Source organism: Myodes glareolus, chromosome 21 (genome assembly GCF_982192425.1).
Source record: "Myodes glareolus chromosome 21, mMyoGla1.1, whole genome shotgun sequence".
Taxonomy (NCBI): Eukaryota; Metazoa; Chordata; class Mammalia; order Rodentia; family Cricetidae; genus Myodes; species Myodes glareolus.
Genome location: NC_142046.1, coordinates 32,726,760 through 32,751,757, shown reverse-complemented (window position 1 = coordinate 32,751,757; position 24,998 = coordinate 32,726,760). Strand labels below are relative to the sequence as shown.

General features: G+C 46.6%; 1 protein-coding gene across 1 annotated transcript in view; it reads right to left on the bottom strand.

The window, feature by feature from the left end:
- Kif5c (kinesin family member 5C) overlaps positions 1 to 24,998 on the bottom strand; it is a 154,419-nt gene that overhangs the window by 59,008 nt on the left and 70,413 nt on the right. Inside the window, exons 8-11 of the mRNA XM_085681153.2 lie at positions 23,491 to 23,615; positions 21,059 to 21,163; positions 20,562 to 20,710; positions 6,641 to 6,789 (exon numbers count right to left, since the gene is read on the bottom strand). Coding sequence (XP_085537279.1) covers positions 6,641 to 6,789; positions 20,562 to 20,710; positions 21,059 to 21,163; positions 23,491 to 23,615 — 528 coding nt within the window. The remainder of the gene's footprint in view (positions 1 to 6,640; positions 6,790 to 20,561; positions 20,711 to 21,058; positions 21,164 to 23,490; positions 23,616 to 24,998) is intronic.

The following is a 24,998-nucleotide window of genomic DNA, read 5'->3' as shown; positions in this document are numbered from 1 at the left end:
AGATCTGGCCAACGAGGTGTTTTGTTTTAATACCAATTAACCAGGCCTCGTGGCAAACCTGATGGTAAGCAACTTCTGTATGGGAGACACGACGAGGAAATCGTCAAGTTGCCAGATGGGCAGGAGCAGCTGGCTACAAGATGTCATTACATAAACGTGAAGTTTAAAAAAAAAATCTTTCCTTTATGAGACTGTTTTGCATACAAATAGCATCCTTCACCCTTGTTCCTAAAAATACTGTGAGCAGCTCCTGATGTCCCCTCAAGCCATCTAGAGCAGTTTTCTAATGTACTGGCTAACCAGATCCTGTGGCCTCTGACATTCATGACCTTCTGAGCAGGTCACGTGGTTTGCTGGGCAGTCGGGTATTCTAATTAGTTTAGCTGCGCTCTCCGAGGAAGAAAGGCAAACTAAGCAAATTAGACATCCTGACTGAAACGCTCATTCCTGTGAGTTCACACCTACAAATCCAAGAGTGGGCCCGCATCTCCCACAGACTCAACGCTGAAAGAGCAAATCTCAGCAGGCATAGTGATCCAGTCCTGAAACTCCTGCGTTCCAGCAAGCTAAGGCAGGAAGGAGGATCAAAGGTCAAAGGCAGCCTGGGCAACACAGCAAAATCCTATCTACAGAAAGTCAAACAAAAGAGAGCATTTACTAGCATGGTTTCCACAGAAGACATAAATCAAAGCCCTCTCTACTCATTTTATATCTTGGTATCCAACAGGAGAGACGGCAGACATTCCAGATGGCCTTTCCCCTGTCAGCCTGACACCTGGACTTCTGTACTGTTTTTTTTTTTCTGACATGGACCTCTGTAAACATTTTGGTTTAGGAGTCAACAATGTGGCTTAGCAGGTAAAGGTGCCTGTTGCCAAGACTATCTCCCGAGTTCAGTCCCTGGGACCCAGAGGGAGAGTACTAACCCCTGAAAGTTGTCCTCTGTCGTTCACAAGGGAAGAGGGAAGTGTGGTTAGTACATGCATATATGCATGTGCACACACACACACACACACACACTAAATATAAAACTTTTAAAGTTTTGACAATAGTGAAAAAATTAGCCGTGAATTTGAAAGGAAGCAAGGAGGAGGAGTGCACGGGAGTCTGGAGGGAGGAGACGGAAGGTAGAAATGCTGAAGTAAATTAATCTCAAAAATAAAATAAGTTTCAATTTTAAATTTGGGGTTTTTTTTAGTTTGATTTTCCCTTTGTATTTTCCTTTTTCAAAGAAATTACATTTTTATTCACTTATCCATGATTTTAAAAAGAGAAAACAATAAGGAGTTGAGACTAAACAGAAACAGCGCTACACCCTCTCTCGTGACTCCTTTCGAGGCAGGGGCTGTCTGTGGCCCAGCTGGCTTTAACCTGGAATCTTCCCTCTTCTGACCCTGGATGCTGGGAGATGAGCTGTGGTGTGCATATGAGCTCCAGGTGTGACACAGTGCTGGCAGTCGATTTCATTTAAAAATTATATTTATGTATTTATGTAGCTTATGTCCACACACATATATGTGTACCATGGCATCCATGTGGAGGTGGACCACCATCCACAGAGTGGATTCTCGCCTTTCACCCCAGGGACTAAGCCACTCAAAGCCTTTCCCAGCACATTCGCCCCACTTCCATCCTGGTCCTCCAAATCTCCAAAACGATGAGGAAAATGAACCCCTGAAAAGAATTCATCCTCCCGTCATCATCACTCCGGCCTCGTGTTCAGGTGCTTTTGGGATTCTGTGAGTCCTTTACATTCTCCCCAGGCTGGCTTTCAGTGCAAGCTGGGCAGGGTCCGTCACTACTGCTACTTACAACCGAGGACAAGAAACTGGCTTCTTGGAGAATTAAGTCATGGCAGTGAGGTGACTCTCTCTTGTTAACAGTAATAGTAATAATAATAATAATAATAATCAATAATAACAACAACAACAACGATGTGGCCAAGCAGAGGTGGCACACACCTTTAGTCCCAGCACTCAGGAGTGAGAGGCACGTGGATATCTGAGTCCTGGCCAGACTGGGCCACACAGAGCAATTCTGTCCCCCAAAAAACAACAACAACCAAAAAACCAAAAACAAACAAGAAGGTGTGGCCTCTCCTTAGGTCCCTATACATGTGCACAGAGCTAGCATCCCTCAATAGCAATGCCAAAATGAACTTGCAGAATATACGCTCCTCGTCACAGGTCCTCCTTTGAGAACGAAGGCCCAACTGTGTGTATGCAGGAGAGAACCGCGCAGCTTGCGATGCTGACGGGGCTGTCATCTTAGTCACTTGGAGCACTAAGTACCACCGGAGCATTTCCCATAGCTTAGAAGTTGGAAGACTGAGATCATAGTGGCAACACAGCCCTGCCCTCGGATGGGATTGGGGAGCTCTTCCAGGTTTGCAGACGGCATCTCTTGAAGCACAGTCTCATGGGAATCACATAAGGCACCAATCCTCCAGAAGTAATCACCTCCCGTGCTGGCTAGGTTTACGTTAACCTGATACAGACTCTTGTCAATCGAGAGATGGGAACCTCAATTTAGAAAATACCTCTTTAAGGCTTGGCTTCCGGCCTTATTTAGTCTTAATTATTGTCTTCATTAATAATTAATGTGGAAGACCCAAGTCTGTTGTGGGTGGGGCCACCTTTGGGTTGGTGGTCCTGGGTTGTATAAGAAAGCAGGCTGAACAAGCCATGGTCAACAAGCCAGTAAGCAGCACCCTCTATGGCCTCTGCATCGGCCCCTGCCTCCAGGATCCTGCCCTTGTATGAGTTCCTGCCCTGACTTCCTTCGGTGCTGGACCGCAGTACGGAAGTGGAAGCCCGATAGACCCTTCCCTCCCTGAGTAGTTTCCAGCTGTGGTGTTTCATCACAGCAGTAGAAATCGTAACCAGGACAACTCCCACAGAAACCACCTCCTAAGACCATCACGGCGGGAATTGTGGTTTCAACATGTACCGTGGAAAGAACACAAACTTTCAACGTATACTGTCAATCAAACTTCGGAGACTGAAAATTGGTCCAGGCGGAGGTAGGAGGAGTCAGACCTTGGAGCAGCCTCTAGGCATGTGATAAGGTAGTTAGGATTTTATGACTTTTCAGTGCTGCTTGTCTGGGAATGCCTCTTTCTTGGGCAATGTCTTGTTTCACTTGTCATTACCAACTGGGTAAGACAGGTGTCCTTACTTATTCATTCATCTGCCTGCATCTGATTGGCAGCTGATTTCCTCCTGCCTTGTATCGCCCCTGCATTCTCTGACAGCAAGTGAAGAAAGCCCTGAAGTTTTCAGGCACATCTGCACACACATACACCGTCTTCCTTACTCTCTCACAGCTGGAGTAGAGTAGAGAAACTTCTGCAATATCCGCACACCATGCAAGAAAAGAAATACCTTTCCCGGGGTAGGCACACACTGACAGGGCTCCTAGAACTTGTTCGGATCCCAATACCCAAGGAATACTGAAGTAAATAAAATAGCCACCTCCTAGAAGTTTCGACACAATGCACATGTGCCGTATTTCAAAAGGAACCCGGCAGTGTCCTGCCATTCTGATCCGAGCAGAGAGAGCTGACGTTGTCTCCACCCCAGTTTTTCCTCTATAAGTCTATCAAGCCTCAGGACTCAAGTACAAGGACTAGGGCAGGACAGCACCGAAGGGCTTTCAGCCCATTCCCCCTCTGGGGCGACACTTTCTCACGCATCTCATTGACCAGCATGCAATCACTAGTGCTTGCTTTATGTGCAGGCAGCACCAATAATGGAAGGGGCTGAACTGGGTTAAGATTACAGCTCTCTTCCTGGACAGGCTTCAAAGCTACAGAGAAACCCTGCCTCAAAAAACCAATAAATAAATAAATAATAAAAATCAAAAGCAACAACAACAAAAACCCAGCTCTCACTAGATGGGTGGTGACTCATGCCTTAATCCCAGCACTCAGAAGATAGAGGCAAGCGGATCTCTGTGAGTTCGAGGCCAGCCTGGTCTACAGAGTGAGGTTCAGGACAGCCTGGGCTGTTACACAGAGAAACTTTGTCACACAGAAAGAAGATCACAGCTCTCCCAGAGACCAAGGGGCCATTAACCCCTGAGAGGAGACCAAAGCCTGGCCCTGGTTTGTTCTGCATGTGGTACACGCCAACATATCACATGCCTGCTGTGCAGTTGATCAGTGACACAGCTCCTCACCTTCATCCAAGGACCACTCCAGTCTCCTGACTCAGCCTCACTGTGCTCCTATAGTAGCTCCGCCTATACAGAGTTCCACCTATAGTCTCTATCAGGCGATGTTCTCTGCACTTAAAAGACCGCTGCCTCCAAAGGAAAAAGGTCACCTCTACAATACAAATATTAGCAAGGGTAATAAGAACCCTCTTATTCTTAAGAGGGAGAGGTAAGCAGAACCCTCTCCCATCTCAGCCGGCCAGTGGTTACAAGGCCATAGGCTGTGGGGCTCCATCAATCTCTGCTTCCTCTCTTCTCTCCACCTATCACTATAGGGGCCTTGCCTCTCTCTGGGCCTTCAGCCACTACCGAAAGATCAGGAAGTCCCTGAACTCCAGATGGTCAGACCTATGCCTTACTTTCCCCAAATTATGTAGCTTAAAGGTTTATGTAGGCTCTCAACAATAGACACAGAAAACCGTACTTTTTAAAGACGTACAATGCGGGTGAAGTGGGAAGACCAGTTAAAGGGACGGCATATGCCTGGGGCAAGAGTGGGATACGGGATCCCAAAGAAATGTTAGAATTCAGGAAACCAGGCAAAGGAGGCAGGGCAGGTTCCACAGGGTGCCACCAGATGTGGGATGAAGGACTGGGCTGCTAGAGTTAGGCAAGAGATAGGAAATGCCCAACTCACAACGCTTCTAAGACCAGTGGGCCAACCCTTCACCGAGGGCTTTACTAAATGGCCCAGTCATCCCACCGGGAACTGACCCAAAAGGATCCCAGCAATACAGCAAAGCTCCCCAGAGCCTCCGCCTACCTTGTTTCCTACACTTCCCACTTTTCTGCCCCTGCCAATCTGCATGGAATCGTCACCCAGCACAGGTGCTGAGTTATTCAATTATTCTAGCAGCTTTTGAAACACATGTGTAGCTAGAGACGCTTCTGAAAAGAGGAAAATCCTGTTATTTAGGCTACTGGGTCAATTTTTGATCCTCTCTTGAATTCTTGTTTGCCACGTAACTGCTTTTGAATTAAATAAGCAGCCCGCTGACACAGAATCCTTGCTAGCAAGATGCAGCAGCAAAGACCATCACCAGCAATCGACTTCCGGCTCACTGTGCAGTTGCAAACAGGCGAGCTACGTCCAGGTCTGTTCAGCAGCTCCTAGGCTCCCACCCTCAGGGTACCCCAGGCTGCAGGAGCTGCTGAAATACTCCCACCCCAGGGAAGCAAAGGATCTGAGGAAGGAATGACTGCCAGCTATTCCCATGCTCTGACACACAGCTCCAACCTGCCTTGCTCCCAGATTAAAACAGACCGCTACCTTCTGAGCTCTGTCATAATGTTAAAGTCACCAAAATAATCTGTCTGCCCTGGGATCTGGAAGCCACTCCTAACACCTCTCCCACAATCCACCCACCCGCGGCACGCCAGCTCTCTGAGATATTTTCTCCTAGAGAACAAACCAAAGAGACTGTTCATGAAGGGGGGGGAGCTAATCATGAAGCAAGCCTGTCAGAATCCATTTTAGAACAGGTTTCTTTAGCCTTTCTCTCTTTTACCCAGAAGACCATTGACAGAGAGGCAGGTTAGAAAAGACAAGCGCTTGCCTGAGATGACTTTTAACCCCAAAGAAATAGCAAGACTGTAGCAAATCCTATTTTTTTCATTTAGTCAAAGCAATCTGTATGAGTCAAAACAAACTCTCAGATGCTGTCCCGTAAACATCAACCCAGGATCCCTGAGAATGAAGGGCAGGAACATACAGAAAACAGAGCACTGGAAACAGGTTCTGGTCAGCTGGGGAACTGCACTCTCAAGCAAGTGCTTGATACTCAGCACAAGGACCTGAATTCCATCTCAATAACACACACAAGAATATCAGGCCTGGTAGCAAGCGCTCAGAATCCCAGAGCTGGGGACGTGGGGACATCTAGTCCATGGGGGCTCATTCACTAGTCTAGACCCTGTCTCAAGGTCCTCCTGGGTAGAACACCCATAGATGATCTCTAGTTTCCACATTTATGTGTAAATACATGAACCCTCACACATGTTCTACACACACACACACACAACTCCCAGTACATGTATACCCTCCCAATACATGTGAACCCCTCCATACAAAGAGAGATTGATTCAGGCCACCTTACTCACACCACTGTATAGGTGTGTATAGGCTATATCATATACTATATCATACACACACACACACACACACACACGCACACACACACAGGCCACCTTGCCCACATTATTGTATAGGTCTGTATAGACTGCAAGATAGAATGAGACATGGCACGGTGCCAAGGAATAATAACACATATTAGTAAAACGAAATAATAATACACTTATCACCACAGAAATGGTAAATGCTTGAATTCCACAATCACCGCCTTCCTCGGGAGGCTTCCAGGATGCAACAGTCGCAGAAAGGAAACAGCGCTGGCCCCTGCCTCAGCCCCGCGCCCTTCATTCTCACCATTCCTCCACCTGTTCAGCTCCATCTCCAGATGCTGGATGACACTCTTCAGGGCCTTGTTCTTCTCTTTCTCCTTCTCATATTTCTTCTTCCATTCTTCTGCGGTTAGCTCCAAGTTCACAGACACAGTATTCTTGATGGTCTTTGCTCTGGGGTTAAAACACAAGGAATCAGTTCCGGGAACAACCATGAGCACTTACTGATTTGTACACTCAAGCTTCAGATTCCCTCCATATCCAAACATGAACTGGGATAGCGGAGACTTTCTGCGGCGTCTACCACAACCCTCAAAGCTGGGTCAATAGCTCTGCTACTTCACTTTTTTTTTTTTAAAAAAAAATCTCTTTTGAGTATGTGTGTATGTTTCTGTATATGTGTGTCTGTGAGTGTATGTACAGGTGTATACACGTGCATGTGTGTGTGTATGTGTGTGTGTGTGTGTGTGTGTGTGTAGAAGAAGGTACTGGATCCCTGGGAGCTGACGTTATGGGTGTTTGTGAGCAGTGTGATGTGGGTACTGAGGCCTGAACACTGGCCCTCATGCCAGAACTAAACACACTCTTAACTGCTGAGCCATCTCTCCAGCCTCGCACTGTTACTCTTGGAGGCTCCCAAGCCGTCCTGTCCTTTCCTCCTTCACATTCCATCAGCCTTTCAATCCGCTGCACTTCTATTCCAGCTGTGTCTCAGGGTCCCGTCTTGCTTGTCCCAGGGTCATCACGTCCCTTTAAGCATCCCGCAGATCACTGCCAGATTCATCTTCTAAGCAGAATTCCCATTGAATTCAATAAACATTTCTAAAACACATATCCAAGACAGATGGACAAAGTCCCCAGTCTCTTAGAGCTTGAGGTTTCTTATGCCAGTGACAAAACTGAACGACCAGCTACTTCTCTTATTGGTGCCTAGAACCAAAGTGTTGGGCACACGCCAACACATGGCTATAGAGCAGGTAGGCCACAGAGTGAGGGAGGCTGACTGGCGGACGCCACGGTTTCCGACCGATGCCTTCATCAGAGGCGAGGATCACCGTACTAGAGGAAAGGGCCAGTTGTCCTCAAATAATCTCATGGTTTAAAAATAGCCAGAGGTGGGGAATTTTAATATTTGTATTTTCCAAATTCAAAATGTCTTGAGCAAAAATAATGCATGGCGAGCATGCAACACGGGCACTGTTTTTCATGATCTCCTAGGGCACGTGGCCGAGGGGTGTCATGCCATGTGCACAGCAGCTGGACCGCTAGTGAAAGGAGAGGCTGGGAAGAAAAGACAAAAACCAGCATCTGCATTGGGTGAGACTAAACAAAAGGCTCGGCTCACCTAGGTCTGCACAGAAATGGATGGGTTTAGCTATAGCCTAGAAAAAGTCGGTGCCTCGTGTAGGAGTCCATTTGCTACTTACTTGTTAGACAGGTAAAGCTCACATGAAAATACACGATGTTCTGTCTTACTTGCTATTGACATTCGCATTTTAATCTCCAAACAATTCTAGGGCTGTCATGTTTGCTGGTACAGCTGGTGTGTGATCCAGGTTAATTACCGTTGTCATCAAATGACATTCGGGACATGATTTCTATTTTTTTGCAAGAAACTCAACAGTGCTCCCCAGTTCTGCAGATGTCATTCCAAAATTAATTCCGAAAGCAGACAACTAAATAGCCCGACTGTCGAAAGAGGAGTTAAACCACTTCAGTGTGGGACTCACTAAAGAATTAGGATCATTCTCATTTGCCGTAGCTTGAGGCTGCTCTCTCCGGAACTGTCTCAACTCTAATTCTTCAAAAGCAGTAATTTTATTACTATGTTAAAGCGTGTTGCCGTCTGGCATTCTCACCCCGCCTTCTAACATCCTCGGGCGGTGCTGCGGCTGCGGCGGCGTCTGGGATGCAAGCACAGGCACAGCAGTGCCCATTCCGCGATCAACTCAAGGCACAAAGTGAAAAAGATCACTCATAGCCTGCTGTCATTGAGACTCCCAATTCTACGTAAGTCATAAACAGTCCCCAGATGGCCCCAATGGTACCAGAGGGGAAAAAAATGGAGCCCCTGTGCTGTCCCCAGGCAGGGTTAGTCAGGGGCACATTTAAGCAGATCTATCCAGGTTTTTGCAGGGCAACCGATTCTGGCTTCTGAGCTGCCCAGAACGTTTTCTTCTGTTTTTGAAGTAAGCAGAGTCCTGGCAGTAAGAGATGACCCATTCATCTTGCACAATATGCAGAGTTTAACAAAAGTACGGAAGGGTACAGAGAAACACCGGACGATGTGGTGCCATTATTAGAAAATGTGGGAGAAGCCTCAAAAAGAGAACTAGAAGAGATAACTTGCCTGTGAGACCCATAATGGCCTGTGGTCTCGGGCAATCCAATCCAAAATGAGTCTGCAGGGAAATAAATACCTGGCACTCTTTCTCTCTGCCCTTTTTGATCACCTACTCATGTTTTTTTCCTTACTGGCCTGATATAGCTAAAGGCAGAGGTAAGAAGGGGCCATTGCAGTGACTGAAGAGAACAGAGCTGGGCAGGGACAGCAGAGTCAGTGGAGAAGACAGGAAACAATGCAACCCATCTCTGAGCTAGAGCACTAGCAACAGGGGGACCCACGGGACTCAAGCAAATGTTTGCATCTCCTGAGACCAGGATATGGAAAAATCTGCTAACAGAAAGAGGGCTGACTCTACCAACATGGCACCACCCAGCTCTGCACCACTGCCATCTGATCTATAGGAAGTGCACACACCACCCAGTTCTGCACCACTGCCATCTGATCTATGGGAAGTGCACACACCACCCAGTTCTGCACCACTGCCATCTGATCTATAGGAAGTGCACACACCACCCAGCTCTGTACCACTGCCATCTGATCTATAGGAAGTGCACACACCACCCAGCTCTGCACCACTGCCATCTGATCTATAGGAAGTGCACACACCACCCAGCTCTGCACCACTGCCATCTGATCTATGGGAAGTGCACACACCACCCAGCTCTGCACCACTGCCATCTGATCTATGGGAAGTGCACACACCACCCAGTTCTGCACCACTGCTATCTGATCTATGGGAAGTGCTCACAGAGCAGGACCGTAGTCCTTTGATTTATGGCAATAAAACTCCAGTTCCACATAAGAATCCTATCCCAGGTGGATCATAGGGTAAAGCAGTAAAATGTCTAAAAGGAAATACAGAGGATGTTCTCAAGACCTGTGTTAGATGAAGATTTCTTGACTACAACATAAAAGAAAAACATCATCTATCAAATTTAAAACTTCCCTCATTAAAAACCATTAAGAGAGTTAAAAGTCAAGTCATAAAATAGGAGAAGACCCTGAACTCCATACAGACAGCAGAGTTATCTGGAGGAACTCCGATAAACCAAGAAGAAGGAGAAAAAAAACAGGCAAAGACTTGAATGGGCAGTTCTTAAAAGGAGTGCCAATAAATGCTGCAAAGAGAATACCAGACATCATTAACCATCCGGAAATGCAATTAAACCAGTAATAAGATATCTTTTCATGCCCAACGGAAGAGCTAATTCATGAGAAAGAACAATGACTTCACCTCTGTCGATCTACTATGAGTATAAATTGTTACTATAATTTTAGAAAAGTGGTTTGTAAGGACAGCTAAAACTATATGCCACACCCTATGACCCACATCTATTCTCACCTAACAGGTAATAGGGACACAGGCAACAGATGCCTGTAATGTTGATAATAACCCCTAACTGAAAGCAGCCCAAATGCTTACCAACAATACAATGAATACATTCAATAGGATACGATATATCTATACACAAAACTGCTACACCCAAACATGGTGAATGAGTTCCCAGATGCAATGATACCTAAAAGCGGCTGGGTGAAAACAGTACTGTGTGGTCTTATGCACATGAGGTTCAAAGGCCTGCAATTCCCAGTCATGCTGACTGAAGTAGGGATGGTACCTACTGCTGTGCACACAGCACTGGCTAAATGGGTGCAAGGGGAAGGCTTCTAAGGCAGTGGGAGGTGGTTACATATTTGTGTGCATTTGTAAATGCTTATAAATTGTACACATTAAGCTTATATATTTTACTATATGCATGCTATATTCAATAAAAATGAGCTACAGAAGTAAACTTTTACAGAAAGAAACTACCCCCACCTAAACCTCCCTCCCCTTCCATATCACCTGCGTTTGAATGGGAGAGGAAGGTAGAGGAGGGAGTTGGGAGGAAGGGAAACTAACTCTCAGGACTTAGAAAAGCTATATGGAAACCTATTTTGTAATATTCCTAAGTATATACATATATTCATATAAAAGAGTTTAATTGGAGTTGCCCTACATAAGGGATAATGCTCTTCGCAGAGGCCATAGGATGCCAAATGCAAAGCCTAGTGTCAGACATGGGCTGCCTTCCATTGAGTTACACAGGTCAGGAGCAACCCAGAGACCTCTCCAAAAACAACACAGGCTACTACCACTGATCTTGATTGGCTACCAGAACTTGGGGATAAAACCCTGTTGCTGAATATACCACACACTTTGGTCAAATAGGACCAAGAAGCTTCCTTTCTGCTGGCTCCATTTTGCAGGAGAGGAATGTGCTATGTAGGCTGATGGGGGTGTGAAACCATCAGTAGTCTTCCCAACTGTGAACACCACAATGACCAGTGCTGTGAAATATGCCAACTGGTACAAAGCTGGCATGAACGATATGGGCATAACCAACTGATGTCTCATTGAATTTGAAGTCTGTTCCACAAGAGGAAAACACATACCTGGCACTATGAATCTGGCCAAGAACCCATGCTTGGGGAGCACACATGTCCCAGGGGTGACCTACTGTTATCATTTTGCTAAATAGACATAATATCAAACTGATCTCTGAACTTGTATCTCTGTGACTATACATTAAGTAGTGCCGCTCTCTGTCCTTGTGAGAGACATTTAAAGAAACACAAAGGTTCCGTGGACAGTGGTTAACCCAGAGATTCCTAACTGGTCAAAGTACAAAGTGTGTCTACGATATGCTCATTCACTAATGGTACATGTATATGACCCTCACACTTAAGGTTCAAGGATCATCACAGAAGAGGTGGCGGAAATATTCTAAGAGCAAGAGGTTGGGGCCAGCATGAGAGAAACCATCTTCCGGACAGGACAAGACTGCTGAGTCCATGAGCTCACTGCAGCTATGGCCGCCTTCACAAGACCTGCATAAGAACAGCATCCTAGCATGGAAGAAGAGACCCACCTCGCAAGCCAGGCCTTATCATTAACTGAGGGGCTTCTGACAGCTGATGGCTTCTGGGGAGTGACAGTCGGTTTCTCCAAGAATATGGCCCCTGGTAGGTCTACTATACGCCACCCATAAATACAAAGAAGTATGTGTGTGTATGTGTGTGTGTGTGTGTGTGTGTGTGTGTGTGTGCGCGAGCGTGCACGCACACGCACGTATGCAGCACAAATTGGATAAGAGGACACAAAGTTGGGAGGAGTTGGGGGTGAGGGGTGGATCTGAGAAGAATTAGGGGAAGAAAGGATCAAAATACATTGTGAGGCATTCTTAAGGAATTAATCCAAACATATTTTTTTAAAAGAAAAAGAAACACATCAGATACAACCATTTCCACACTGTGGAACAAACCACAACTACTAAAAGAGAAACTGAATTTCTGTGCCCAGAGGGTTTTTCTTAAACAAATATTCTCCTACCTAGGAGTGCTGGAATCAATCCTGAAGGGTGGAATAAAAGGTTCTCAGTGCTCCTTCTCCTAAGAGACCAGAAGAAAAGCAATATGGGATAGCGGCAATCTCTCTGTCCTTTTCCCACGAGCTCCAGCAAATCTAGCTGAGTGATCCAGATGATCGTTGCTCCCTGCCTTTTGCTGTGCCGACTGCCTTTCCTTCTGGGCATGCCCAGCTATGCGCCACCGCTGTAGGCTACATAGTGGATCTCAGAGTGTGTTTATACAACTAAGTGGGTTATCGGGTTAAGAGCAGGAGAGCAGAAGAGCTGACCCCCCCCCCCCATGTGCCCCCTACAGTAATTGTGAGAGAGGACCCTGCACCTTGCCTGGGCAAAATAGTAGAGCTGGCCCTGGTGGTGAGTGGGGGTGACCCAGATCTGAAGCAGGAGAACGGGCCCCATTGCTGCAGGCTACGCTGGGTGAGGTAGCCCAGGCGGTGCTGGAGAGCTCATCTGGGTAGTGACAATGAGGGAAACCTGGCAGGCTGACCAACCCAGCTACCACCCAGGCCCAGAACCAGGGCTATGAGTTGGCCTACTCCAGCATCCACCTCATCTGTGAACTGTTGGGGCTGGTGAAGGACACAAACCTACAGATCCAAAACAGCAGGATGTCAGGAGAAGCCCCAGTGAGATCATTCGTGTAGCAGAAGCCAAAGGCCTCGAGGCGGTCCAATGACTCGTGGCAATGAACACTTGTAAGTAATGATGGAAGAACTACAGAGGAAACACGTGATTCAACGGGCCACACCACAGCTCCCACAGCAAGATTCTCTCTTTCTCTCTCTCTCTCTCTCTCTCTCTCTCTCTCTCTCTCTCTCTCTCTCTCTCTCTTCTGTTTTGCTATGTTTTGTTTTGTTTGTTTTTTGGGGGGAAGGTTGCAAGGGCAGAAGGCAGATGTGAGGGGGTGGGGAGATGAGTGGAAGAGAAATGCACAATGGAAAATCCACATATCTATTTCTAAATACAGACTATGTTGTCTGTGTAACGTTATTCGTATGCATGTTGTCAGGGCTGACCATTTGGTGTCGGATAAACAATCGTTGTGATCTCAGAGAAGACTGTTTCTCCCATGCTCAGCATTCCTTAGTTGCCCATAGTTCTTCATGTAGAGTTGAGGCCTCCTGGCCTTGACAGACAAAGAACATGACGTCGAATGGGTAGGAAGGGAGGGGGAGGGGATCTAAGAGGAGTTGGGGAAGGGGAAAGATGATCAACATATATTGTATGAAAAAAATTATAAAGCCAATAAATTAAAAAACAATCAAAACAAGGTAAAGCCCACATCAGAGCCCTGGGCTGGCTGGAGCAATGACTCAGGTGAAAGCACTTCATGCTCCTGCAGAGGACCCAAGTTCAGTTCCCAGCACCCGTATGATGACTCTCAGCCGTCTGCCACTCCAGTTCCAGGGAACCCAATGCCCTCTTCTGGTCCCCTTGGGCACTAGGCATGCATGCTAGACACAAACCTATCCTGGCAAATGTTCATACCCATAAAAAAAAAATAAATGATTTGCTTGTTTCAGATAGGCTCTCTCTGTGTAGCACTGACTGTCCTGGAACTCACCAAGTAGGCTAGATTGGCCTCAGGTTCAGAGATCTGCCTGCGTCTGCCTCTGAGAGCTGGGATTAAAGATATGGGCTATCATTACTATGATTGAAAAGAAATCTTTTGTTTCAAGAGACTCCTTTTTTTTAACGTTTATGGATTTTATGTAACAGCCATTAATAACATGACCTTGAAAGAGAACAAGGAAGGTATACTGGAGTTTGAAGGGAGAAAAGGGAAGGGAGAAATGATGTAATTATAATTTCAAAAGAAAAAACTCAAATAACCCCCTCAAAAATATAAAAATGCCAAAACAAAACAAAAACAACAAAGCATCCAAAAGATGGAGTCTTCGGGATACAACATGATCGATGCACATATGAGCTCACAGAGCCTGTGACTGCACACACAAGCCCTGAATGAGTTCAAACCGCAGAGAGTCTCAGCACAGAGGAAAGGGGAGGTGGACATAAAGTCCCACCCCCTAACTAAGAAGCTATTTGCAACTGATGCCTGTTAGAATTGGGGAAATCAGTTTCCTCCAATGGAGTGTCCCTGGGTATATCAGCCAAGTGACACAGCAGGCCCCATGTTCAGTGGTTGGCCAATGCAAAATGGTTTTGCCCTGTACACATGTCAGATCCCAAAGAAACCCAGGCTCACTCAGGACCTGTGGCTCGTCCCACCATGTCTCATCCTGTCTCCTACCTAACTTGTTCAGCTCAAGGGCTGCCCTTCCCTTCACCCACCTTCTTTCAGTATAAACCAGCCACACACTCTTGGTCCTTGGCTCCCCTCTTGGTCCACTTGCTCTCTCTCCTCTTCTCTTCCTCTCTTGCCATCTCCACTCCACCAACCCCCCCCATCTTCCCCCCACCTCTTCTCTCATGGCCTGGTTCAGTCTGGCCTGATTCCAGATGCCTCTGGCTAAACTCTCCCTCATACCTACAATAAACCCTCTCCTCAAACATACCCAAGAACAATCTTCATTTTCATTTACTTTAGAGACTATCAAAAGACTTTTGCTTCCTGGATCTTTTATGGTTTTTTTTTTTTTTAATTCCACTCATTTACTGCCTAGAATCACACTACGGAGCATTACATGGAGACTTAGCCATGGTAAGTCAACATGGATCCTGGTGCCCTTGACTTGGAACACAGTACAGAAACAGATACGTGCCTTTCCTGCTCACCCTAGCTTGCAAAAGAATTTCAGTTAGTTCACAGCCACACGCGAACCCACTAAGACAGCAGAAACCAAGGAAGAATCTTAAGGCCAGTTTTATAATTTTGTCTAAAGCCTAACAGTCATACACTGCTTCAAAATAGGGCTCATTCAGAAATCCATCGGGAAGCATGTGCCAGCATCACAGAGTGTGTTTATACAAATAGGTGGGCTAGACATCGCGAGGGTGACACAGTCTCACATGACAGGTTGCTGTTATGCAAACAGCATGGCAAGAGGAGCAAAGTGCAGCCAGAAGGGATGGGGATGCTATCTCTATGACACAGGGGAACACAGGTCACCTTCTAGAGCTGTATCCGACCTGTTTACCACTAAAACTGCATGAGTCTGTGATTGACCCTAATGTATGCTGACACATTTGCCTGTTTACAGCTGGAACCCCAGTCAGCCCTGAACAAAATCCTAACCATGGCTCCTTGGGGGAAGAATCCATATTCAATGTTAGTTCTGCCCTAAAAGAAGATCCACTTGGCAACACAAAGTCCACTGTGTGGATGCCAATGGTGTGTGTTTTACAGTTTGTCTTGCACTGCCTTGCTACAGAGATTCAAATACCACTTCAGTCATGTGTTGTCTGGGTTTGCCTGGGTATCAGATCTCTTCTCCCTCCAGGGAGGAATGAGGCCAAGTTTCTTTTAAAGGCCCTTGAAGCTAACGCCTCAGGGAAGACAGCAGTGGTCAGGGAATGCAGCACACCTTCACGTGGATGCAAACACTGAGATGGAAGATTCTCTTTAAAGAGTCTCCCCGGAATGCAAAGAAGACAGCCACCTAAGACAGCCACCTTTCTGCTCTCAAGCATCATCGCCTTCCCAGCACCCCACAGGCCCTCCCATCCCCGAGGGTCCAGTTCGCCCATGAAGAGGAACACTCTCAGGCTCTGAGAGGAGTAAGCACGTCTACTTCAACAGCTGAGGCTGAGCACCCGCACCTGACACTGAAGGCAGCTCTATCGTGCGCACTTGTAAACAGCCCTTCATGCATCGGAGAAGACTGCCAGTCAGTGGCCAGGCTCGCTCTACGCCCTGCAAAGTCCCAGGGTGTAGTCCTTGCCTGTTTCTTCATTGATCTCTTCTATTTACATTCCCTGGCAGCGTTTCTGAACTACAAGCACACTGGCTTTCTTTAGGGTCCCCTCTGACCACTCTGGCCTCCTTAAAGAGCTGAGGATGCAGGTTCTTGGTGCCGTTAGCTTCAACAGCTGCCTTTGCTCTCCAGGTGTTCCAGAAAATGCTGGTACTTGAATAAGGAAGCTCTGGAAAACCCCACACTTTCATGCCTAGAAAATTCTGTAATTCATGCTTTACACAGTGAGTGTTGGAAGAGAGCGAGAGGAGGGTAGGAAGAAAGAAAGGGGAGAGAATGAGAGAGACAGCAGGGCCCTCTGTGGAGGGCAGGAGGGTAGTCCTGGTATCCATCTCCATCTGTCAGGGTTATCAAGAAAACAGAGAGAGACAAGGCTATAGACCCCAACAGACACACAACCGATTCTTCTTTTAGTTTTCTAAGGAAACCAGCTCGTGTGTCTGTGGGGGCCATCAAAGCTAAGTCAGGCCCAAGCTGCCAGCTGGAAATGCAGGTGCAAGTGTGTATTCTGGCCTTCGATCCTTCCTGGGAAACCCCAGGTTTTGCTTTTCAAGGCCTCCGAATGGTCAGAGGACGGCCATGCCTGGGGTCATCTACTTGACTTGGTCAGGTGGTGCGGGAGAATGATCTGTATTCTGTCAATCATATTTTAATAAAACGCTGATTGGCCAGGCAGGCAGTATAGGCAGGAAAGCCAGACAGGAAGTAGGGGTGGAGCAAAGAGACTGGGAGAATTCTGGGAAGCAGGAAGGTTTCTCTCCATTCCTGCGCAGATCACTGAAGAGGTAGCATGTAACTTGCCCAGCTGAGAAAGGTATGGAGCCATGTGCTAACATAGATAAGGATAATGGGGTAACATAAGTTATAAGAGCTAATAAGAAGCCTGACCTAATGGGCCAATCAGTTTATAATCTTATGGAGTCCCGTATGTGATTTTCTTTGGGGTTTGCCGGCTGGGGGGTACCGGGCAGGACGGAAACCCCGACAAGTCGGCCCCCTCATGTTACAGTCAGGTGGGTACAACCATTAACCATCTAAAAAAATACTGTCAGAGCAATAGCTAGATCGGTGTTTGAGTAAAGAGCCTAGTCATGTATTTGGGTGTGAAATTAACATCACATCGCAACTTCCGATCTGCCCTGGGTCTCAGCTGCTGCGTCAACACCTACACTTTCCTCAGAACACACATCTGCTCCAAAGCACCCTGCTTCTGGGGAAAAGGGCCAGTCAGTGAGGACGGATGAAAACCCCGGTGACCAGGGACGAGCTGGCCTTTAGTTAAACTCACACCACACAGTATCTCTTCCTGTAAGAGCTTCCATTTCCCACCGGTGCCCCGGCAACAGGCTCACCAGCAGAGGTGAGTTAATTCTTGGTTTATGTCGGGTGCACCGAAGTGAGTCCCTTAGCCAAACTGCTCGCTCTGTCTCTGCGGGTAATTTGTTCACGCGCTCCTGTGCCATGAATTTTACATGGACGCTATTCGGTCTCTGCAGAACCCAGCTGTCGTTATGGCAGGCAGCTTCATTCAAACGATGGCATGGTTTCTCTTTGATAGCAGCGCACACCAGGACACAAAGACCATGACTCTTCTCGAAGTATCAATCCCCGTTCACATTCAACATGCAAACAGACGGAATTATCCATGCTGGCTCAAGGTACACTGACTCAGGCCTTCCTGCACTGATTTGTGTGTCCCTCAAGGCTCTCTTTCCTTAACCCAACCCCCAACCAAATCAAGGCACGTTAAGCAGACTTAGAGATTTGAGTTCACACATCTGAAAGTTACAAGCATCTTTTTTTTTTTTTTGAAAAATGTGAGAAAAATACCATGAAAGAGTAATTAAAATCTAAAGAATAAAATTCTGGAGTCTAGAAACAACAAAAAAAAAATTCACAAAATGTTTTAATGTGGCGTTTGAGTTTCAGGTATCTGGACTACCTGGTGCTCTCTGACACACAGGTAGAATTGTCTGCCTCTGCACTGGCAGAGTGCTGGGCACTCAGAGGGCTAAAGGGACAAGCTTGATCAAATAAGACCTGACAGCGTGGATTTTTTGTCTGAATCCAGTACTAAACTTAGAATCTTAAGGAAGGCTGGCTAGGCTCTTTGCAGGGTACCCTCAGGCACCTGTAGACCCCGTTGCCTCTGTGAAATTTCAAAGCACATGCTGTTGTTTATCCAGTCCAGGAAAAATACATACTTCCCTTGCGTCCTTGAGAGAATCACAGAACTTACGCTGCTCAAGGTTCTTCAACAAGAGCAAAATGAACACTGGCTATCTGACTCTTGGGACACACCCGGCAGCTTTTCTGAGTTCAGAGTTTCTGAGTTCAATCTTATTAGCGATCAGATCCCATATCCAACCTGGTGTTTGGGCCCATGTATGCTGTGTAATTGGGTACAATGAATACAGTTAATAAAGCAGATAAAAGGCCCACAGAAAAATCCCCTATCCTTACAGGGCCACTTAATATGTGGATAGAGAGAAAAAGAACAAACTATCACATATTCCTGATCACTAGATCCAGGTCAATGACAGATCAGTGGGACAGAGATGGCCCAGCCCAGCAAGGACCCTGCACCATGAACTTGAGGCTCACTTGCTGTCTTGTTCAGCATATACTTATTAATCACCCACTGCATACTCCCATGCTGGAAAGCAGATGCCAATGGCAAATGTATTGTCTGCCGTCTGACCAACTATTTCATCTGGAAACATATTTGATGTCGCATCTTATTTCCCAGAATCCTAAATCACCTATAGTACTTCTTTACCCATTAGTTCCAGAAGTGAAATTCTATTTCATTCAAATCTGTCCCTTATATCACAAGCCTGTTCCTTATTTCCAGGCTAGTCTTAGTCATGACCTTCTAACTCTCAATACTGCTGGTGTTTTAAGGTCGAAGAAGGTGAGCTTGAAATCAGTAACCTCCTCTCTCTGTTCCAGAAGTTGCCAAAGTGATAACACCAGAAGCTCAATCACCTCCCAGAAATTCTTGCAAGGAACCACTTCATCTCAATGGCCAAGAGAGGTGATGCTCAGAGAAGTCAAGGAGAGAATGGCTCAATGGCCAGGAAACAAAGGTGTCATCCGACTGCCATGCCACTGCCTCAAACGTTAGCCTAATCAAGGAAGTCATTTTGGAGGAGGCAAAGAAGCCAAACCCTGTTAAAAGGATAGATCAGTTCTACAACATTTCAACAGTTATTGTTTAGAGAGGCCACAGGTGCCACAGCGGAATAATCCTGTGTTCTGTTGAGGTTCAGGAAAAGACCAGGATGTGATGCCGTGCAAACACGTAACAACTTCCCATAGAGAATGCCCACCCCATCTGCCCATCTGAAACTACTTCCTGGGCATAATCATTCGACACATACTCCCAGGATTCAAGCAGGGGAGCACCAGGAGCCCCACTAACACCAAGGCAGTAAGGGCCACAGACACAGCTCAGCAGTTGTCTAGTACTGAGCGAAACAGGTAGGCGAGTCCACATCTGTTCCGGCTCAGCCCAGTGCGCACCAAAGATACTCAGATCATCCAAAACCTCAACACCAAAGGCTTAGGCAACCAACACCCCCAAAAGCACAGCTGAGAAGACGGGGTCTGGCAATCTAAGTAAACAAGACTGAAGGTCAGCTGTGGGCAGCAGGACACGGTAGGCAAAAAAGAGTGTGTTAAGAAAGGCAAAGAAGGTCAGAACCCACCCACACATGGGAAGATTGCTTTCCTTACCAAACCCTTCAGCCTTGCCCACCTGAAGTCCACAGAGGCAGGGCATGTCGACTCAGGCCTTTCAAACAGCGAGAAGGTGGTCATCCTCCACCCTTTTCCCCCCATACACCCCACGCCTCCTACCCTCGGAGTTAATGCATCTGTTTTCTTTCCTCCATTATTCTTGCATCTCCTCGGCCTTTACCTAAGTTTATGATTGTTTTTATGAACGACTTTGCAATGGATCCCAGATTTCAGATGTAAAGATAGTTATCAACCTTCAGATTTATGTAGGTGAAATTATGTAGGGCTAAAGACTAAGCATCAAGTCCATGAAGAACAAAAGCTATTGTACCGAGTTGGGTGTTTTGTTTTGTTTTGTTTTGTTTCATTCAACATCATTCTTCCAACAGGCACATTCCTGACCACTACCAAAAACACAATCCTGTGGCCTCAGTCAATAATACCTCGAGTCTACAGATCATCTGCTAGAAGCAGTGTAATAATTATTTGCCCCTCTGACCATTGCCCCAAGCCATCCACACTTAAGACATAACCTAGTTCAGAGCATGGGTTCTGAGACCCTGCACGCACCTCTGTCCAAACATCAGCGTAGACTTGGTCTCGGCTTCATTGAAGACTGAAGGAGAGCAGCAAATGACAATTGTGGTTCTGCAGTTCCCACCCAGAGAGTCCTGGAGAATCCGAGTCATCTTGCTGTCCCGGTATGGCACGTGTGTTTTCTATTTAAGAAAAGAAGGAGTATCGGTTTTGACAGCCCGTTCAAAGAAGAGCTACAGAAGCAAGCGGGCCAAACTTAGAAACACGAGGAATAAGAATTTGCAGCCAGGTCTTTGGCTCTTGCCAAGAAAAGTTTATTCTGTGACCCATATCACTGGAAGTGAGCATCACTGTTCACAATTTCTAGTGGAGTAGATCTCCCGGCAACAAGCGCTCCAGCCAGGAATCCCTCTGCTCTCTTCCAAAGAGGAAAACAGATGAATGGCTGGGATATGTGGCGAAGAGAACACATAAACCCCAAAGGCAGCTTCCCATAAAACTATTTAATAGATGGCGACAGGATTACTTACTGTCCCTTCTGCCAAGGCGGAGATCACATTTCCAAGAGCAGACAAAGACTTGTTGATATTTTTAGCTTCATCGAGAACAGCTCCCTCGGCACCAGTTTTGCTGACCTACCAGAGGACAGAAACAGCAGTGAGGCCAGGACAACAGAGAGCAGAAAATGCAAACTTGTGATGGGGCAGCAGGCAGACCCTCCAGGAAAGAACCACAGCGATCCTGCTGTCCCTGGAGCCTGACGCTGAGGATTCGCTCTCTCCCGCTGTCGTTTTCCTCTCAATTGAGTTTTAATGGAATGGCTGAAATGCCCCAAGTGGGAGAACAGTAGATACTTCCCCGGGGGACATCCATCCAAGAAAACCAGGCTACTGGAGTACCGTTACCGCGGTGAGCTGGGTCCGGGGGGACTAAACCACAGCCTCCCAGTCAGACGGGGTCCATGGGGCACAGGGAGGAAAACACTAGCGAGCCCAATTTCCGGAGAGAAATTAGTGCTCTGATTCTATTCCTTCTCTGTTTGCTCCTGGAGCAAGGAGGGAGCGAGGGGGGAACTCAGGGAGGGAGGGGAGGATATCTCAAATGTGAAAGATTAGTAGGGAGGTTTGAAAAGACAAGGGGATGTGCGCTGCACTATAAATTTGGTTTTCTCCTACAGCCCTCCGCACACATTGCCTCCTCTACTGCATTAGTCCAGATACCTCACATTTACAGCATTTACTCTAGGCAGAGGGGTTTATAAAACCTGCCATTTTTTTTCTTTCTTTTAAGAAGGAGAGAGACTCAGTAAGATTTGTCCTGGCTGCCCAGGCAAAAGCTACAGGGTGGACAGCTGCTCTCAAAACATAAATAAATAAATAAATAAATAAATAAATAAATAAATAAATAAAAATGAAAGCGAAGAAATTACTTTAAACTGGACAAAGATGGACTTCAAATACATATTGAAGGAGAGCCCCTCCCTCCAGTGACATAGGGAAATGCTTATATGCTTATGGCGGGGGGACCTCTGAAAATAGGACAGACTTCTTCTATCCTGGAACTGCAGAGGGCAGCTTGCTCGCAGACAGAGACATCACGGAGTAATGGGCCGCAAAAAGCACCGACCTATTGCAGGAGTTTTTAGATGATCTCTAATTTGAGCATCTTAACTCCATGAAATATTCAGAGTAGGGGCTATCTATCACCTTCCGTTGGCAGGCAAGGACAATGAGCTCCAGAGATGTCACTTGGCCAACCTAAGAGAAGGACGGCCCTGTGGAGTGGTGGGAACGAAAGCCCAGAGCTCTGTTCTTAAGACAGTCCACTCATACGGAGTCATCTAGGGAAAAAGAAAACAGAGGAACCAACACAACTACAGGAGGGACACTTGAAATATCTCATAAGTGCCATTGGAAGAAGCGCCAGCCACCAGCAGGAGGCCATTCTCAGGGGTATTTCAGTCTGAAATAACGCATCTCCACGTGACTCTCTGCATGGGCCTGTGCCGGACACTGCAGTCAAGTTAGCGGTCAGGATAGAGCTGACCGATGCTCCCTTCATCCTGGCGAGGGACTGGGAACATGGCCAGCTCACACACAGAACATTTGAGATGCCCAACCAGGAATATCCGATGTTTTTCTCATTGGGACAAGGCAAATTCGAGGGCAATTCAAACAGCCATGACTTACATGGATATTCGTGGCCATGGCTAGCGTTCAGGAACTTAGCAGTGTGAGACTGGCAGCAAGTGGCAGCCACCTGGACAGCAGGGAGCCTGAGAAGGACATCCAGGTGATGTCACAGATGAGTGCAGGGAGAGGCATTGTGCATGGGGGCTAGCTCTATGATGTCTAAAGGGGTTGTGTCCTGCCAGAGTGTGGCAGTGGGACCAGCCCCTGGGGCTGCGGAGGAGGCTGCAAGGGGAAGATGGTGATTGTGGATGTGGTCTTAGCCAGTTCCTGGGGACACAGAATTGACTACAGGTGTGTAAAACCTGTACAAAACCACAGAAAGCTTCCTAACCGGGAGGAACCATAGGGACTGTGGCTTCAGACCTGCTCCCAGTAGAACCGCAACACTGGGCGGGCCCAGATTCCAGACTTTTCCTTAGCAGGCAAAGCTGCAGAGGCAGGGCCACCATGCTCCAGTGGCAGAGCCCTTCCTAGCCCACTGGAGTCCATACAACACTCGGCTCCCCCATCCTAAGAGTGTCCCTCCCACCTCTGAGCGGCTGCCTTGCTAGGTGAAGTCATACTAACACTTGCTGAACGCACAGGTCCTACTAAGCACAAATGAATTTTTGAACCTGAAAAGGAAATGGGAAAAATTTGACAGTTGCGTGCCTCAACATTTTAAATCTCTTTAAAAAGAACAGGGAGTAAAGGGCACAAAAATTATACAACTGTACACTTGAGCAAATAGCAGGGGGGAATTATAGATAATATAAATAAGAACCAATTACCTTTTCACTCCCAGCCAAATCAACCAAATACAGCTTCCCACTGAGTTTTTTCTCCGTCTCCACGTTCTCTTGTTTAATGTTGATCAGGAAGATGCTGTGACTCCTCGAGCTGTGTTCATTCATGTCTGAAATGAAAAATGGGTGACTGCTCTACAGAGAGCACGTGAGCCGAGGTAGCCAACCTCCGCGCTCTAAGCCACAGCCAGTCATGGCCCACGGTGGCAGTTCTCTGCGGGCAGGGCAGCTGATTTCAGAGTGTATGGGGGCCACTGTTGCTTCTTTCAGAACAGAAAAAGAAAAAAAAAAAAGACACTCATTCCAGAGATGATAGATTTACAACGTCTTCAAGTAACAAAGGAATTAACCTAGCCTTTATAGTGAGCAGTTTAAGATAACAGATGCCCAGGGTCTGCCTGAAGCCCTGTAGCCCATATGATGCCCTAGCCTCACTCACCAAGAAGCTCACAGCTTCCCTGACGGTCCCATGGAAACCCTCAGACTGTACCATGGATACAGTTCTTCCTACTCATATGTATAGCCTGTATTACCAGGTCTGACACAAACTTAAAGGAAGATTAAGACACACAACTCTATAACTCACAAAGAGGCCTCAGGGATTAAATGTGCTTTATTAGGTCAGGGTACCGTTTCCACCAAAGCCCACAAATGTCCCCTTCAACTTTTGTCATCTCTCAAAAAAACATCTTATCAGATTGTTCCTAAAAATTTTGAGGATACCGTTTTAAAAATTCCAAATGCTGGGCCTTTAACCCCAGCACCGGGGAAGTAGAAGCAGGTGGGTCTCTGAGTTCAAGGACAACCTGGTCTACAGAGTGAGTTCCAGGGCTACACTGAGAATCTCTGTCTATAAACCCCCACCCCAAAAGTCACAAATAACAAACAAATTTAGCAACATTGCATGCTACAAAGTCAACATGTCAAGGACATTTATGTTTCTATATGCCTGACCTGAAATATTAATATTAAGACAATAATCTATTTATGGTAGCAATAGAAAAGATAAAATACTTAAGAATAAACTTAAAGAAAATGATGGGTTTTTAGACAAAAGCTACAAAATGTTGCTTACAGATATTAAAACAGCTGGACGATGGTGGCGCACGCCTTTAATTCCAGCGCTTGGGAGGCAGAGGCAGACAGATTTCTGTGAGTTTGAGGCCAGCCTGGTCTACAAGAGTTAGTTCCAGGACAGGGTCCAAAACTGTCTAGAAACAAACAAAAACAAAAACCTAAGAACCCAAAAAGATGTTAAAACAGATACAGAATAATGGAAGTAGAGTCCCATGATAATTTATTAAAAGATTAAAGAGTGTTAAGCATCAAAATCGGGGTTGAGGAGACGGCTTTAAAAGATAAAGTTTTGCTGTGGGAGCGTGAGTGTGGAGTCCCAGAACCCATGTAAGCTGGGCAGGCCTGGCAGCCATCTGCAATCCTAGCCCTGGAAGGCAGAAACAGATCAAGCCAGAGCAAGTTAGCGAGTTAGACTA